Source organism: Perognathus longimembris, chromosome 7 (genome assembly GCF_023159225.1).
Source record: "Perognathus longimembris pacificus isolate PPM17 chromosome 7, ASM2315922v1, whole genome shotgun sequence".
Taxonomy (NCBI): Eukaryota; Metazoa; Chordata; class Mammalia; order Rodentia; family Heteromyidae; genus Perognathus; species Perognathus longimembris.
The window spans coordinates 63736957-63753430 of NC_063167.1; the positions used below are offsets into that span (position 1 = coordinate 63736957).

The 16474-nt window shown below is 36.4% G+C and overlaps 1 protein-coding gene across 1 annotated transcript in view; it reads right to left on the bottom strand.

The window, feature by feature from the left end:
* Selenof (selenoprotein F) overlaps nt 1-16474 on the bottom strand; it is a 33279-nt gene that overhangs the window by 10360 nt on the left and 6445 nt on the right. The window contains exon 2 of the mRNA XM_048351705.1: nt 14226-14393. Coding sequence (XP_048207662.1) covers nt 14226-14393 — 168 coding nt within the window. The remainder of the gene's footprint in view (nt 1-14225; nt 14394-16474) is intronic.

Below are 16474 nucleotides of genomic sequence, written 5' to 3' on the forward strand. Positions count from 1 at the left end.
TTGCTTATGAATTTGTACTTACAGTTATTTGTACCTGCACTAGAACTTGATCTCAGGGCCTTATGCTCTCACTTTTTCTGCTCTACCATTTGAGCCACATCTCCAAATACAGCTTTTTTGTTAACTAGAGCTAAGAGTTTCCTAGGTTTGCTTAAGTTGGCTTCAGGTCATGATCCTCAGATCTCAGCTAGGATTACAGGTATGAGCTACCAGTGCCTGGTGAATTTTATAGTTTTTATAGAAAAAAATTGCTTCATGGCAAATAAATAATTTAAGTTAGTTATGATTATAGTAAGCTTTAAATGTCTTAAGGCACTTAATTATAGTTAAGTTTCAGTTGTATACATGAAACTTATTTTCATGCAGCTAGCAGAAGGCACTATGGTGGCTAGTCAGGGCTATTATTCATTGTTTTGTAACTAGATAGTCATTCCAAAATTTCTCATACCACAAATTTACACACAGTAAAATACACACTACTTACCAATAACAGGAATCCTCTAGGTCAAAGTATGAAAAGACTAATAGAAACTGGCCAAAACCTGCAAGACCCTAACTCTGAGTTTTAACCTAATAAATTTTACTTTTTAAAGTGATCAACACAAAAATATTAAACTTTTAAGTCTTAACCCTGTGGTTCATTTCTATAATCCTAACTACTCAGGTACTGAGATCTCAAGGATCTCAAGTTTAAGGTGAGCCTAGGAAGAAAAGACTACATTTCCAACATAACCAGCAAAACACTGCTGGAGGCATGGCTTAAGTGGTAGAATGACAGCCTAGCAAGCTTAAGGTCCTGAGTTCAAACTGGAGACCACCAAGAACAAAAACAAAAATAAAAACAAAAAACCTCAAACAAGTTAACTTTCAAGAAGGGTAATAAATAGAAAAAGGAAAATAGGAAGCAAATAATATAATTTCTCATAACCAGTTGGCAGTGTCTTTTTGCATGCAAGAAGTAAGCTTTATTTGTGCTAGATATGGTGGCTTGCTCACACCTGTATCCCAGCACTCCAGAGGCTGGGGCAGGGAGACTGGAAATTTCAGGAAATCAAGTGCTACAAAAGGAGACACTGGGGCTGGGGATATGGCCTAGTGGCAAGAGCGCTTGCCTCGTATACTTGAAGCCCTGGGTTCGATTCCCCAGCACCACATATACAGAAAATGGCCAGAAGTGGCGCTGTGACTCAAGTGGCAGAGTGCTAGCCTTGAGCAAAAAGAAGCCAGGGACAGTGCTCAGGCCCTGAGTCCAAGGCCCAGGACTGGCAAAAAAAAAAAAAAAGGAGACACTGTCTCAAAACCAACCAACCAAAAAACCCAAAATGAGGCCTTATTTGTACAGATAATCTAACTCTAGGCATCAGTAGTTCATTAGGATTTTACTAGCACAAATATAAAATACATGGACATCTTAAGTATTGCTAGGATTATATTTTAAGGTATAGGATCATGGATTAGTTAGGACTACTATTTGAATTACGGATTCTATACTTTTCATGTGCTTTTAAGATTTTGGAATAAAGCATTCCTTTTCTTATAGGAAGACTTCCCTAATAACAATTTACTATTGGAATACAAATTTTCCTCCTAACTACCTGTGGAACTTCTTGGAGGTATTGGATAATTTTGTTGTAACTAAAGTCAACTAATTTCTACAAAAAGGTTCAGATTCACAGAAAGACAAAAAGCTAATCAAGGCTTGTTGGGGGCATGTTTGCTGAGGTTTGTACTCTGAGACTTATGCTTGCTAGGCAGGTGCTCAACTGTTGAAATATGCCTCCAGCCCTTCAGTGGTTTTTCATCATACAGCTAGACTCCAAAATAATTTTAAGACAAAGTAACATCTTTTTGAGTTACATATACACAAACGTGTGTGTGTGTGTGTGTGTGTGTGTGTGTGCACGTGCGTGCGTGCGCTAGTCCTGGGGCTTGAACTTAGAGCTTAGGTGCTGTCCTGACCTTTAGTGCTCAAAGCTAGAGTCACAGCTATCCTTCTGGCTGTGTGTGTGTGTGTGTTGCTTATTAGACATAAGAGCCTCATGGACTTTTCTGCCTTGGCTGGATTTGGACTGCGATTATCTGATCTCAGCCTCCTGAGTAGCTAGGACTGTAGATATGTCACTGGTACCTGACCAACAAGTATTTTAAACAAAAAGAAGTTGTCTTTGGTAACTTGCTGTCATGATCATAAACACTACATCCATAGCAAATATGTAAACCTGGTCTAAGTCAGAAATATTCTGCTACTTTCCAAGTATAGACTTAATCTAATTTTTAACACTTAATATATTTAACTATGGTTCTAAAGAAACAAGACAATGACAAAACCTTGAAATGAACTTATTACATAAGTTGGAACAAATGAAGTATTAAAATTTCATATAACATGGTATATTAAAAGAGCTCAAGTTAAACACCAATCTGGCTTTTCCATTCACAATCTGCATACCTCTTTTGATATGTCATTCTCTGGGCTCTCATTTACTATTTGATAAGTAACTAACAATGGCTATTTCTACAGTACTTTCATATTATAGTTAATTCCTTTGTGTATATAAAACCCACTTTAATGCACAGGTAATAGTTTGCTATTTAAGGCTATCATTCATGGGTATCCAGTGAATAAAATGATCACTCTAAATTTTCTCAGGCTCTGAAAGACCTCTAGAATTTCCTGGGACATTTGGAAAATTACTAAACCCTGAAAACTATACAGATCAGTATCAGTATTGTAATTACTAATATTATTTTTTAAACTCCCCAAATGACTTTAATGTGTAGCCAGAGAAAAGAAACACAGACTTGTATATACTGTATTAATTAGGCAAAAATGGGCTTTCTGGTAAACAGACTAATCAAAGTGATTCTAATACGTGAACCAAAAATAAAACAACAACAACCACCAAGTAGTAAACCAAGTAAGCACCAATAAAGCAAGGCAAAGGTTACATTGTTTTCCTGGCTTTATGAAGTGTGGCTTGTAGCCATACACTCTTATCTTATATACGCTTCACTTGAAAAAAAAAGGCCTTGTGATTAAACTTGGATTTTATTCTCCCAAAGTAATAGTTTTATTCATATTAAAATAACAGTTAAAACAGTTTAATACAACGATTAACATGATTCTACATACATAAAATAATTATGAATAAAAGGCTACTTGGGTGAAGAAAAGCAAAAATTTTAACTTAACAGAATTCTATTTCTTATAGGTGCACTGATGATGGAATTCAAAAATAAGAATGTGACTGGGGATATATCTCAGTGTTAGAGTGCAATAAAACCCCCACACTAAACAAAAAACAAAAAATTTTAATTTCCTGTTCATTCTTGCATTTACTTATATTAAAAATTAAATATATTATTTTAAAGCACTAATTACATGTATACAAATAATGAAGGCACTACATTTTTTTGTGATCTAGTAGAAACTTTCGTCAAGATTTTGTATTTCTGAGAGGATAGCAAAGTAGTGACAGAAAAATCAGAGCTTCATTTAACAGTAAGAGTTTGTAAAAGGCTTTATAGCAGGAACATTCAGCCCAAAAGAGGAAGAAGCTGGGCAAATTATAAGCAAAGTATTAGCAGAGTATAAAGTATTAAACCTTAAGGTTTTTTTTTTTTGTTTTTTTTTTTGCCAGTTCTGGGCCTTGAATTCAGGGCCTGAGCACTGTCCCTGGCTTCTTTTTGCTCAAGGCTAGCACTCTACCACTTGAGCCAAACACAGTACCACTTCTGCCTTTTTTTGGGAGGAGGGTGCTTATGTGGTGCTGAGGAATCGAACCCAGCGCTTCATGCATGTGAGGCAAGCACTCTATCACTAAGCCCTCCCACCCCAAAATCTTAAGCTTTTAAGAGGAAAAAAGCAAACAAAAATTTTAATACTTAAATGATTGAGGATCTATGGCTGAGCACCAGTGCAAGCAGGGCGCTGGTTTTTCTTTCTCTTCTTTTTATTTTTAATGCACCTGACACCACATAGTCATCACACCAGGGGAGGGAAAACAAATCCACACCTTCAGATCTGAAGGCTTGGAAGCTTAGAAACAGTGGCACAGATGGCAGCTATCACTCCCTGAAGGCTCAGGCTACACAAGCTGCTCTAAACCACAGAAATGCTGCTCCTCATGAGGAATTCAGGAAGACCACTTGGATTTCTACCATTGTTGAGTGACCTACTTCTGAACCCCACAAGTTAGACTAGTGCTGCTGAATCTCCCTCCAATTCCAGAAACCTTCCTGGTGAGAGAGAAACTACCACCCAGACCCCACCCTAGCAGAGAGAGGGCTGTGGAACCTCACTCCAAATCCAGAATCTAGCCCACAGCAGTGGGTGAGTGAATGGCTTCGCCTTGGGGCTCCACATAAGCAGGGACTGGGACTAGTAGACTTTAAAACATACACAGATCCAAACCAAACGATCACTGGAGACTTCAACACACCACTGTCAACAATGGATCTATATCATGCAGCCAAAAACGCAGCCAATTGACTGACTGCATTAGACCAAGTGGACCTAACAGACATCTATAGAATATTTCACCAGGATGTGAGAATGACTATGACACACATTCTTCTTAGCAGCCCATGGAACATTCTCCAAAACAGATATTATCCTAGGTCATAGAGAAAGTTTGAACAATTTTAAGCGAATTTGAAATTCCCCTGTATCTGCCAAACTCATAATGGATTAAAATGAGGGCTTAGCAGTAAAAGAAACCATTTAAAATATTCAAACTCAAGGAGACTGAACAACACACTTGCATATTAAATATTTTTCTCAAGATACTAAAAGTATGATTAAAAGATTTAAGTCACAAAGCAGGTTTTCTTATAGCATATAAGCAAACTACATTTGTTAGCACTTTCATATTTATTTTGATGGAATTTTTCTTTACAAATCAATGGATACAGCTGACAGTAAGTGCAGTCATACGAATGACCCTAGTAATCCTAGCTTCTCAGGAAGCTGAAATTTGAGGATCAAGGTTTAAAGCCAATTCAGATAGGCAAGTCCATGAGAGTCTTATTTCCAATTGACCAGCACAAAGCCTAAAGTGGGGGAGTGGCTCAAGGGGCAGAGCACCAGCTTTGAGCAAAAATGCTAAGTGATAATGCTCAGGCCCTAGTACCTGGATACACATAAAAAATCAAACCAAAACCAGACAAACAATGGATACATATTGAGGGTTAGGGAAATAAATTTTCTTACAATTTTAGCAAAGCAAGCTGAAAAATACACTTCTCTGATACTATTCTCTTTGAGTTAATTATTCCTTTTTTGGGTGCTTCCTAGTAGAATTCTTGAAAATCTTATATTAGTGAATTTGTGTGAAATTGGAAGCTTATTAATTTTAAGCCTTATTCTACTATACTATTAAAGTGCTATTTTTTTCTGTATCTTTAAATCCTTTGAGAGTGGAAAGTTAACATTTACCTTAATTGAAATTAGGCTCTAAAGAAGTTAAGAATATGCTGGGGGGGGGGAATCTTTCCATAAAGATAAAATCAATATTCTACTAAAAACCAAATTGAAAATATACTAAAATAAAATAAAATGAAGCAAAGATGTTTCTGCATTGTCTTTACAATGTCCCACTGCATTCTACATCAGACAACTCAACCTTTATGAAACCTAAGGGGGGCGGGGGAAGAACTAGATTCCTTTTGATATCATAATGTATTTGTATATATACTTAATAGAATCTCTACTACTACCCCCTATCCATCTAAACATTAAATAGACACATGAATGATGAAGACCCATCATTTGGAACAATACCTTCAGTTCTACTCAGGAAATTCATACACAAAAAAGGAAACAATTTGAGAAATGAGAACATGACCTCTATACTTCCTATGGTCCAATCACCAGAGAATAGATAAAAATGACTTTTGACCTTGATATTTTCGGGAACAGTTTTTGAATAAAACCAATTTACCTCTTGATAATATTATATTTTAGAAAATGGCAAGCTATTCTCTGTATCATATACAATAAAGGAAGTATTTTGGTTTCCAGATTTTTAAAAAATACAACCTACATTTCTGTTAACTTGAAAAAAAATGAGATTTCATGTAAACCAACTCCACAGTTTGATGGGGGAAGGGAGGGAATTGGGGAAGGCGGTAACAAGTTTGATAAGTAATGTACTCACTTGTCTTACATATGAAACTGTAACTCCTATGTACATCACTGACAATAAATAAATTTAAAAAATGAGATTTCAGCTAATGTGGCATGTTGTATGCAACAAAAAGAGGAATTAATATAATCTTTTTTTGTGTGTTTGTTTTGTGCTGGCTTTGGAACTTGAACTCAGGGCCTGGGAAATGTCCCAGACCTTCTGTGATCAATACTAGTGCTCTACAACTGAGCACAGTGTTATTTCCAGCTTTTTAGTAGTTAACTGGTGGTAAGAATCTCATGGACTTTCCTACCCTGGCTGCTTCTGAACTGTTATCATCTCTGATCTCACCTCTCTGAGTAGCTAGAATTACAGGCATGAGCCACCAACATGACCACTATCATCTTTAAGAAAGAAACAAAAAATGAAAAAGGCTACTAACATCGGCTGGTTCAAGTATATCTAGCACACATGAATTATTTTTGTTCTTTGGTGGTACTGGAGTTCAAACTCAATACTTGTATTTTCTAATCAGATGCTCTATCTACAGCTTGAACCATGTCCTCAATTCACTGAATCATTTATAAAGAAATCAATGCATCTGGAAACTATAATAAAAACCGAACAGTACCAAAGAGGATAAAATAAGAAATCTTTCTCTGCCTCCCATTTTCCACAAAGTGATTTTTAAAATTATTTTTATTTGAAAATGGTAAAACTTTTGCACCACTGTACCTGGCTAAGACATACCAAATTGAAGAGATCTACTGATTCTTTCCTTCTGTTTTCTTTTTACTTTCTATTCTGTTTGGTCCTAATAAGCACAGAATATAATTCAAGCTATATTATGTCAGGTTCAAATCTCTAAAAAGAGATTTCATTACACATTTCTTCTTTCATTCTTAGAGGAGAGTGACTTTTGGCTCACTTTGGCTTCCTAGAGCCAACCTTGAGAAAAGTATTTAATATACAAATAAAACATTTATTTTTTTTCCTCTGAGGTAGCTATTTCTAGGAAATGTAGTTGTAAGGCAGCCTGAATAATTTCCTTTAAAAATATTATGATATGTGACAAAATGTTTTAATATATTTATAAGAAGCTGATCTTAACATCACATAAATGATATTAACTAAAACTTAAGTATCTGCACTTTACATAAATAGCTGTAACATTCAGATGTCACTATATAAATACATTCATTTATAATTACATACTAGCTGTGTGACCTTTTGTAGGACCTGTCTGCTCAATACTCAAACATGAAATGCAAGTATTAATGATACTGACCTTATTATGAGGATTATATGATGTCCATCAACTTACTTAAATTGGTTGGAATGGTGCTTTCATATAGCAAGAGCTTAATGTTAGTAGATACTACAAAATCAAATATTTATGTCATTATTTAATATTTCTAATTCTTAGTGATATTTATATCAATTTAAGTGCTGTCAAACATCACTCATCTAAACTTCCTTGGTGAAGAATAATTTATAATTAGAATATCTTTAAAGATACTTATACCCCTGTTTCTTTAGAAGAAATCAGTTCATGTATTGATGTTATAGACAACACAAAGGAAAGCTATTTTAGGAAAAGTGTAAAATTTCTTTAGTCACTACAATTTCATGTCCAGTAAGCTAAACTTCCATTTCATCTTCTTGTGTTTTTTACACAGTGGTAGCATTCTGTCTCTGACAGGTTAAAGCTGAAAATTTGCCAATGTCTTGAATAATGCTGTTTAAGCTGACTTTTGTATTACTCTGAAATTGGCTTTAGACTTTCCATTTAAATTGAAAGTCAATGAATATTTTGATGCCTCTTTATCAAAATAAAGAAAGATTATGGGGGAAGGACCAAAGATGACGCACTGAAGATAGAAGCTCTGTCTGCTCAATCAGAAACACAAAGCTATAATGGGAGAATCTAGCTCTAGAGTGGACAGCAGGCAAAGGCAAGCAGTCAGAGGCTAACCAATGAAGAAACCGCAAAACTTATATCTCAGAAAGTGGAGAAAAACCAACATAAAACAAAAAGTCCAAGTAACCTAGTTCTGATGTAGCTCCAGCATATAACTCGGCAAGGATCTACTCTTAGTGAGAATTATGGTTCCCCATGGATCCACACACAGCATTGATCTCTACTTTGGGCAGCCCACTACTTTTCACTGTGGATCTTCCCTCAACACAGAACTCCACTCAGAGCACCCTACTAAGCAATCTGCCAAAGCCCACTGCAACACAAAAGTACTTCTGCATAAGAAACCAAGGAGACCACCCCAAACATCGAACACAGTGCATCACAAACTTACCACTTTTAGGTGATCAGCAAGAAGGGAAGGAAGGGAAGGAAACAAGACCAGGGCTCTAAAGCAGGCACAGGATGTAAGAAGCTGAGGGAGGGAGCAGAAACAAGAGATAGAGTTCTGATCTCGAACTCAGACACCTCACGAGTATGGGGGAAGTATCTGAGATTGGTGCTTGAGGGAGCTGGGACCAAGGACAAAGTTTTGTGCTTGGAATTCCGAGACTGCACCTGTCTCAGCCCACACCAGACAAAACAGAATTCAGCTTCCATCTGACTGCATCAGAGACTGGCCCAAGCCAACAGTGACAGTGACCTGAGGGCAGTGCTCTGAGCTCAGCCCCAAATGCTATATGAGATAGAAAACCTGAAAAATAATAGCCAAACAGAAGACAGAGAAATAAAAAACTAAAATAGAAAGCCTCTCTAGCAGGAAAGATGACATGGAAGACAGTTTTGGGGCTTGAAGACAGAGTAGATATAATAGGACAGGAGATAACCATCCCTCCTCCCCCGCCCCCCCCAAAAAATCCTAGCAGCAAGGAAGGAGTTTACAAGAACTTCAGGACACAATCCAAAGACCAATTGGTGTGGCTGATAGGTATTGAGGAGGATGAGCAGATAACTGAGGGTACAGGAAATTATTTAACTTCAAAAAAGAAAAGCCCATTCAGCTAAAAGAGGCCTTTAGAATGCCCAACAGTCCAGACCAGACAAGAACCTCCCACCACCACATTGTGATTCAAACTGCTTCAGTAGAAACCAAGGAGGATACTCAGACAGAGAGAAAAGACTGATTACCTAATAAAGGAAAACCAGTTAGAATAACTCCATACTTCTTAGCTGAAACCTGAAAAGCAAGGAGGGCTTGGTATGTTGTATAACCAGCATTGAATGTGAATAACTACCAACCGAGAATATTGTACCCAGCTAAAACTTTAGTTCCTAACTGAAGGGTAAACACAAACATTCCATGATAAACAAAAGCTAACACAATTTATTGCCACCAAATCACCATTAGAGAAGATACTCAAAGATGTACTACATACAGAAAACCAACATGAACAGTAGGCAAAGGAAACAACACACAACAGATTAGGAGATAGTTACAGAAAGAAGAGAGACATACCCTTAAAAGGGTGTGTCAAATGATAGGAGCTATCACATATTTCTAGGTTTATACTTCTTAATATCAATAGGCTCAATTTTTCCAACCAAAAGATAGAGTGGCTGTGTGAATCAAAAGGTAAGATTCATCCATCTGCTGTCTACAAGAGCTGCATCTAACCGACAAAAACAAGTATCTAGTGATCGGGAAAGGTTGGAATGAAATTTTCAAGCAAATGATCCTCATAAACAGGCCAAAGTAACAATACTAATTTCAGAGCAAACAGACTTCAAATTAAAATCAGTAAGAAGAGATGAAGAAGGACATTACATATTAACACAAGGATCTCTCCCTTAGAAAGACCAAAGAATTTCCATTATCTGTATACTGAATTCTGGAGCTCCCAACTTCAAATAACTACTACTTGACCTAAAAACACACATAGACCCAAATACACTGATGGTTGGTGACTTCAACACATCACTGTCACCTTTGGATAGAACATTCAGGCAAAAGCTCAGCAAAGAAACATCAGAGCTAATCACATTGACCAGATAGACCTAACAGACAACTACACAATCTTTCACCCAGTAGCATCACAATATACATTCTTTTCAGCAGCCCAGGGAACTTTCTCCAAAATAGACCATTTCCTAGGTCACAAAGCAAATCCCTGCAAATTCAAGAAAACTGAAATTACTCCATTTATACTGTCAGACCAATATGGACTAAAATTAGAGCTCAGTAGCAAAAGCTATCATAGAGAAAATACTCAAACTCATGGAAACTAAACATTGCTGAATGATTAATGGGTTGTCAAAGAGACAAGGGAATACCACCCGCTTCTCAAAGAAACTGCAAAGTACTCAGAGGAAAGTTTATAGCTATGAGTACCAACACATCAACAAATTAGAGAAATCTCAAATCAATACTATGTAACTCAAAGAAAAACAAGAACAAGACAAGCTGAGAAAAACAGGAACAAGACAAACCCCAAACCGGTAGATAGAAAGAAATAACAAAAATTAGATAGGAACTAATCCTACAAAGCTAGCATTACACTCATCCCCAAACCAGAGAGGGACCCATCAAAAAGAAAGAATTACAGATCTATCTCTTTGATGAACATAGGAAAACACCGCCGGGATTTAGAAGCTTGGGATTCTAAAATGAAACTAGCTTCTCATAGCTAAATGCCACATTAATTTTTAGGCAGATTATGTTCTAATCTATTTTCCTGTTACAGGGATGAAAATATTTATATCATCAGCTCCTTGTAAAGATTAAACAGATAGTGTAGGGAAATATTTAGCACATAACAGTGTAAAATAAAGTCATATGCAAGGCAGTGCTAATTATGATGACAAAATTAAGAATTTGGAGTAATCTGTTTACAACAATAAAGAAAGTTAACAACAAAGGGAAAATGAAAATTCAGTTCTCTCAAAAAGTTATAAACACAGAAGGGAAGATATACTTCTACAGCAATATGCATATGTCAATACTGTATTATCACTGTATTGTCTCTGGTTGACTTGGAATGCATCTTAATCTCAAAGCAGGGTACAATACAAAATGATGCAACTATATAAAGCTGGCAAATTAAAATTGGCCCAAGTACACAGCGAGGTGGAAAGAATAAGGGGTCAGTCCTCAAACTATAGAAACCTAGAATGTTTGCCACAATTTATATTGGAAGTAGGTGCAAATAGTACAAATTTTCATATTCTAACTCTATAACCATAAGATACTTCCTCTTTGATCTAGGAGTTGAAAAATACAATTTTTTTTCCAATTTTTATCATCAGCAAATATACCATGTTGTAACAGTCTGACCTATTTTCTTTTATTGTACTTTGCCAATAGCAGGAAGTATTTTTTGTTTTCAATATTTTCTGCTTTTTTCATCACCAATTGGATACTACTAGTACATACTTCTACCACTGTCATCACCACAGAAGCAAAGGTAATTACCCATTTATAGAATAGGCACAATTCTAAGCAGTATAAATGTGATAAATTCATTCATCCTTAAAACCTTGTAACTATTATCTCTAATTTACAGATAAGGACACATACAAAACAATCAAATGACTTATCCAAGAATACTGCTGAGTAGCACAGACTATCTGAATTGAGGCAGTCTGATTTTAGGACCAGTGTCTTGACTGCTAAAGTCTCTTCTTGATTCAATCAAGACATGAAGAGCAAATTGTCTTGAAGATAAGAGAAACAAATGGTACAGAACTTTGGTAAATCTGGGTCCAAAAACCAAAACCAAAAACCCCAACCAAACAAAAATCCCAAAATAGGCACTAGCCTATTATTGCATTATAGCCTATATATTGCATTGTAATTATGTATCAACAATTCAGAGAGAAATACTGTACAGATTAAATTGAATACTACTTCAAATTTAAATGTACTCAATCTAAATAAAGGCTTGTCCAACTTGCCATATTTTTATGTTTTCAATACCAGTTCCATTAGGTTTAACTTGGTTTCACTAAACTTCTACCACAAAAGTAGGGTACGAAAGAATAATGAAAAAAAGGCAACAAGTAAAAACAGTTTTTATATGTGCTTGGCTTATAGTCTGGGCAGAGTTTGTATCAGGCAAAAGGTATAATCTTTCAGTTTACCTTCATGTACAAGGGAGAGTATAAGTATAAAGAAGTGCGTATTTATCGTAAAACACCCTTGCAGTCTTTGTGTGGGGTTCCAGTAAATAATTACTAACGGCGGAGTGTATCACAAAATAGAGGATGACTTATACAGATTCCTTCATCAATTTCTTGTAATTACCTCACCAAAAAAGACAGGAAGAAGTCATTTTAAATTGGTTAAATTCTATATTTTAAATGTATTTGAAATCATTAGAAAAAACTTACTGCTTAGATTTCATTTACATGCACAAGGACTAATTAACATATATAGAAAAAAAGCATAAAATACATTACTGATATATGTGAGCCAATCAAGTGAAAAACATATTAGACTAAAAGCTAGAGTTTGGGGGGACATTAGGAATATGAGGTTTATCATACTGAGAAATTGTTAAATTCTGCCTGAGCTGAGTATAGTACTATATTATTTGAGGTTTATCATACTGAGAAATTGTTAAATTCTGCCTGAGCTGAGTATAGTACTACATTATTTGAGGATGCATTACACCACCCAGTTGATTCATAGAAGCTTTAAGACAGTCCTGAGGTACAGTAAATTGTGTTTTAATTGCTCTGCATTTTGAGCACTCATGGCTTTTGCTTAATGGAGTTCTCTTGGAACCACATATGCATAGATACCAACGGTTTAATGTAGTGATACTTCAAAAGCTTTCTCCTGGTTTTTCTTTTAAAATAAAGGTGGGGAATAAAAAGGTTCCCCACTTGCCCGGCCATATAAGGGCTGCAAAACCACCTGGTCCATGATGGAACACAGACATGTATGCTTCTTGTCAGACTTCTTGTTGCCTATAATGATAAATTTTGTATGGCCTGGGAATGCTGTTATAAATATACATATGGAAAAGGTTCCCATCTCTGTCTTAGAACAATAAAAATGATCTTGTCACTGGAAATAAACATTAACCATGAAAAATTATCATTAGTGTTTGAAAGCTTTACAGATTTTAACATCTCAAACAGAATTTAACACGTACAAGTGATAGAGAATATTAAAAGGAAACTTAACGGAGAGATGCTAAATTTTTTTCTCCCTCGAAAGAGGGATCTCCCTAAACCTCTTTCTATCGTCCTTTATTTATTTCTGGAGATTGAATTAAGGGCAAAATTCAACTAGGCAAGTGCTTTGTACTGAGTTGCGCCACTAGTGCCTAAAACAATTTTACTTGGATAGCAAACATGGTCTTCTTAAGCTACTTTAGAGTTTAAAAAAACAAAATAAACAAAAAACCTGGGCAAATTCACTACAGTTCAAAACAGCAGGTTTTATAGGGCAAAACTACCCATCTCTAACTCAATTTTCAGGTGATAAAGGTAAAGTTAGGTATCTGGAATTATTAACAACAGGTGTTAATGTTTCTTTATTAACTAGATTTAGTTATAATTTATTGTCTACAATTATGCATCAGGTAGTATGTATTTTGCATTAATCTCAAATTTCTTCATAAAACTGGCTATCTAATATAAAGGCAAATGTATTTTATTAATTATCTTGTCTTCATTTGGCCAGAGTTAAGGAAGTCTGGACTAGGGCAGAATCTACACATGTAATAGTAGTTCCTTGTTGCTGGACAACTACTGCAGAACCCATTCCTGGTGACAGACTTAGTGGGCAAGGCAGGGCAAAAAAACCCGCAAGAGATAACTTCTTTATGTGTGTGCATGTGTGCTTGTGTTTGTGTTTTCCAGTACTGAACTCAGGCCCTCTTGCTCTGGCTCAGGTTTTTTTTTGCTCACAGCTGGCAGTCTACCAATAGAACTACACCGCTCATTCTGGATTTTGCTTTTTAATTGGAGATGAGAGTCTTGATATTTCTCTGCCTCATCTGGCTCCTAATTGTGATAATCAAATTTCAGCCTTCTGAGTAGCTAGGTTTATAGTCATGAGCCACCAGTGTTAGGCTCAGAGACTTCTTTGTACTTAGGTTGAAAACAACTTACATTTTTTTTCTTGTATCAATTGAACCATCTAATGGAAAAGGAATGCCAGAAAATAGTACCTTTTTGGTTTCAAATTGTGCTTCTTCCTGACAGCACCCTCTGCAATCAGGATCCAGCTGAAGTAGGCTGAATTGTCCAAGTAGATCACAAGAGCTGCAGAGTAAGTTGCTAGAGAAGCCCAACTCTCTGCATGCCTCTGATGAGAACTCTGCCCCCAAAGCAGACACCTGAAAATAAATATGAGCAAGAAAGCATAGTTTCATATACATATATGACTTTCAAAAGCAATTCCAACACACTGGTGATGAACTATGAAATGTTTCATTTGGAGACAAATTCTAAAATTTTTTTTTTTTTTTTTTGGCCAGTCCTGGGCCTTGGACTCAGGGCCTGAGCACTGTCCCTGGCTTCTTCCCGCTCAAGGCTAGCACTCTGCCACTTGAGCCACAGCGCCGCTTCTGGCCGTTTTCTGTATATGTGGTGCTGGGGAATCGAACCTAGGGCCTCGTGTATCCGAGGCAGGCACTCTTGCCACTAGGTTATATCCCCAGCCCCTCTAAAATATTTTTGAACTCTATAAGCTACATTAGTCTTTGGTTTTTGGGGCCTTAGCTTTTCCTGCTCAAAGCTAATGCTCTACCACTTATGCTACAGCTCCATTTCTGACTTTTTGCTGGGTAGAGATAAGAGTTTCAGACTTTTCTTCCCCAGCATGATTCAAACCATAACCATCAGGTCTCAGCCTCCTGAGTAGGTAGAATTACAAGTGTGAGCTACTGGTGCCTGACAGGCTCTAAAAATATGACCTCATTTATTTTAGTGAATAAATGGATTAATTAAGAAGATTTATTACATATCTTTTGTTAAACAATCACTAGTTTAAAAGTAAATTTTCTAATAAGAAAAATTAATTCCCATGTCATTTAAGAACTTAGTATCTGTTTTTACAACACTAGCTTGGTGTAGATACATCCAGCAGGGGAAGGACAGGAAGAGGAATGGGATTAGGGAAGACAGAACACATCAGAAATCAAACTTTTGGCTTTAGGCACTAGTTCAATCCATTTACATGATGTATAATCTTGGGCTACACTCTCTAAGCTTTAATTTCTGTACTAATAAAGCAGGAGACAATACTTTCTACATAAAACAGACTATGTAAAGATTAAATGACTTCTGTAATCATTCTGAATGACCAAAAACAGGCTTTCAAAAACATTAGCCAGGCACTGATGGCTCAGGACTGTAGTCCTAGCTACTCAGGAGGCTGAAATCTGAGGATTGCTATTCACAGCCCGCCCAAGCAGAAAAGTCTACGAAATTCTTATCTCCAAGTAACCGGGAAGTGTGATCGCAGTGGTAGAATGCTAGCCTTGAGCTGAAAAAACTAAGGGGTAGCATGAGGCCCTGAGTTAAGGCTCTGAAACCAGTACAGAAAATAAAACAAGCCCTCAAACCATTACCTCTCCTCCCTTATCCATTCGTCTTTCCCTTCTCAGTGTACAAGGCTTATCTCCATTTGTCCAAAGCCAGTCCGATACCTGCTTTGGATTCTATCATCTATTTCAGAAATTTAATTGCATTGTATATTTTTATTGTACATTCAAGCCCTATGGTTTTAATTGTTCTTGCTGCGTTGCCATTTAAATTTGCTAAAAAATGCCAAATGCAAAGGCATTCAAGCCTGTTCTTCAGCTATACCTTCCACAGGCTTGCCCTCTTTCCCTGTTTCCTTTTTTCTCTTTTGTGCATCTCTTAAATGTGGTTGCTTCCCACAATTCTCATTTTGACTCTGATTTACTTGCTTTCTGTGGAAAATATCTGCTGTGGCCATTACTGAATACTCTAAAGTTTTTTTTATTGAGTAGCAAGCTTCCAAAGCCAACAGCCTCCTTGATTTTGACTTAGATACTACATATGTATTAAAAATTCACAATCTTGCTATATCGAAACTTACCCGTCTCCCTTAAATCTAGCCCTCTGATGTATTTAGTAGCTTAAAAAAAGGGGGGAGGGTACCGTTTCTGTGACCACCCAGTTTCCCACCTACTCTCTCCACCATTCTTACAACTAATTATGTTTAATACATTCTCACAATTCTGTCCTTGAACAAACTCTCAAAACTTTTCTTCCTCAGTGGCTTAAATAATCCTTGCTCGCTCCCACCATTTCTCATTACTTATCTAATCCCTACTACCTCCTAGATATGAAGGGAGTACTGCAGTATTTTGAAGTAAAAAAAAAGCAAAACAACAAACAAACCACTTATTACTCTACATACCTTCCCCTCTAGAATTTTTTCATCACT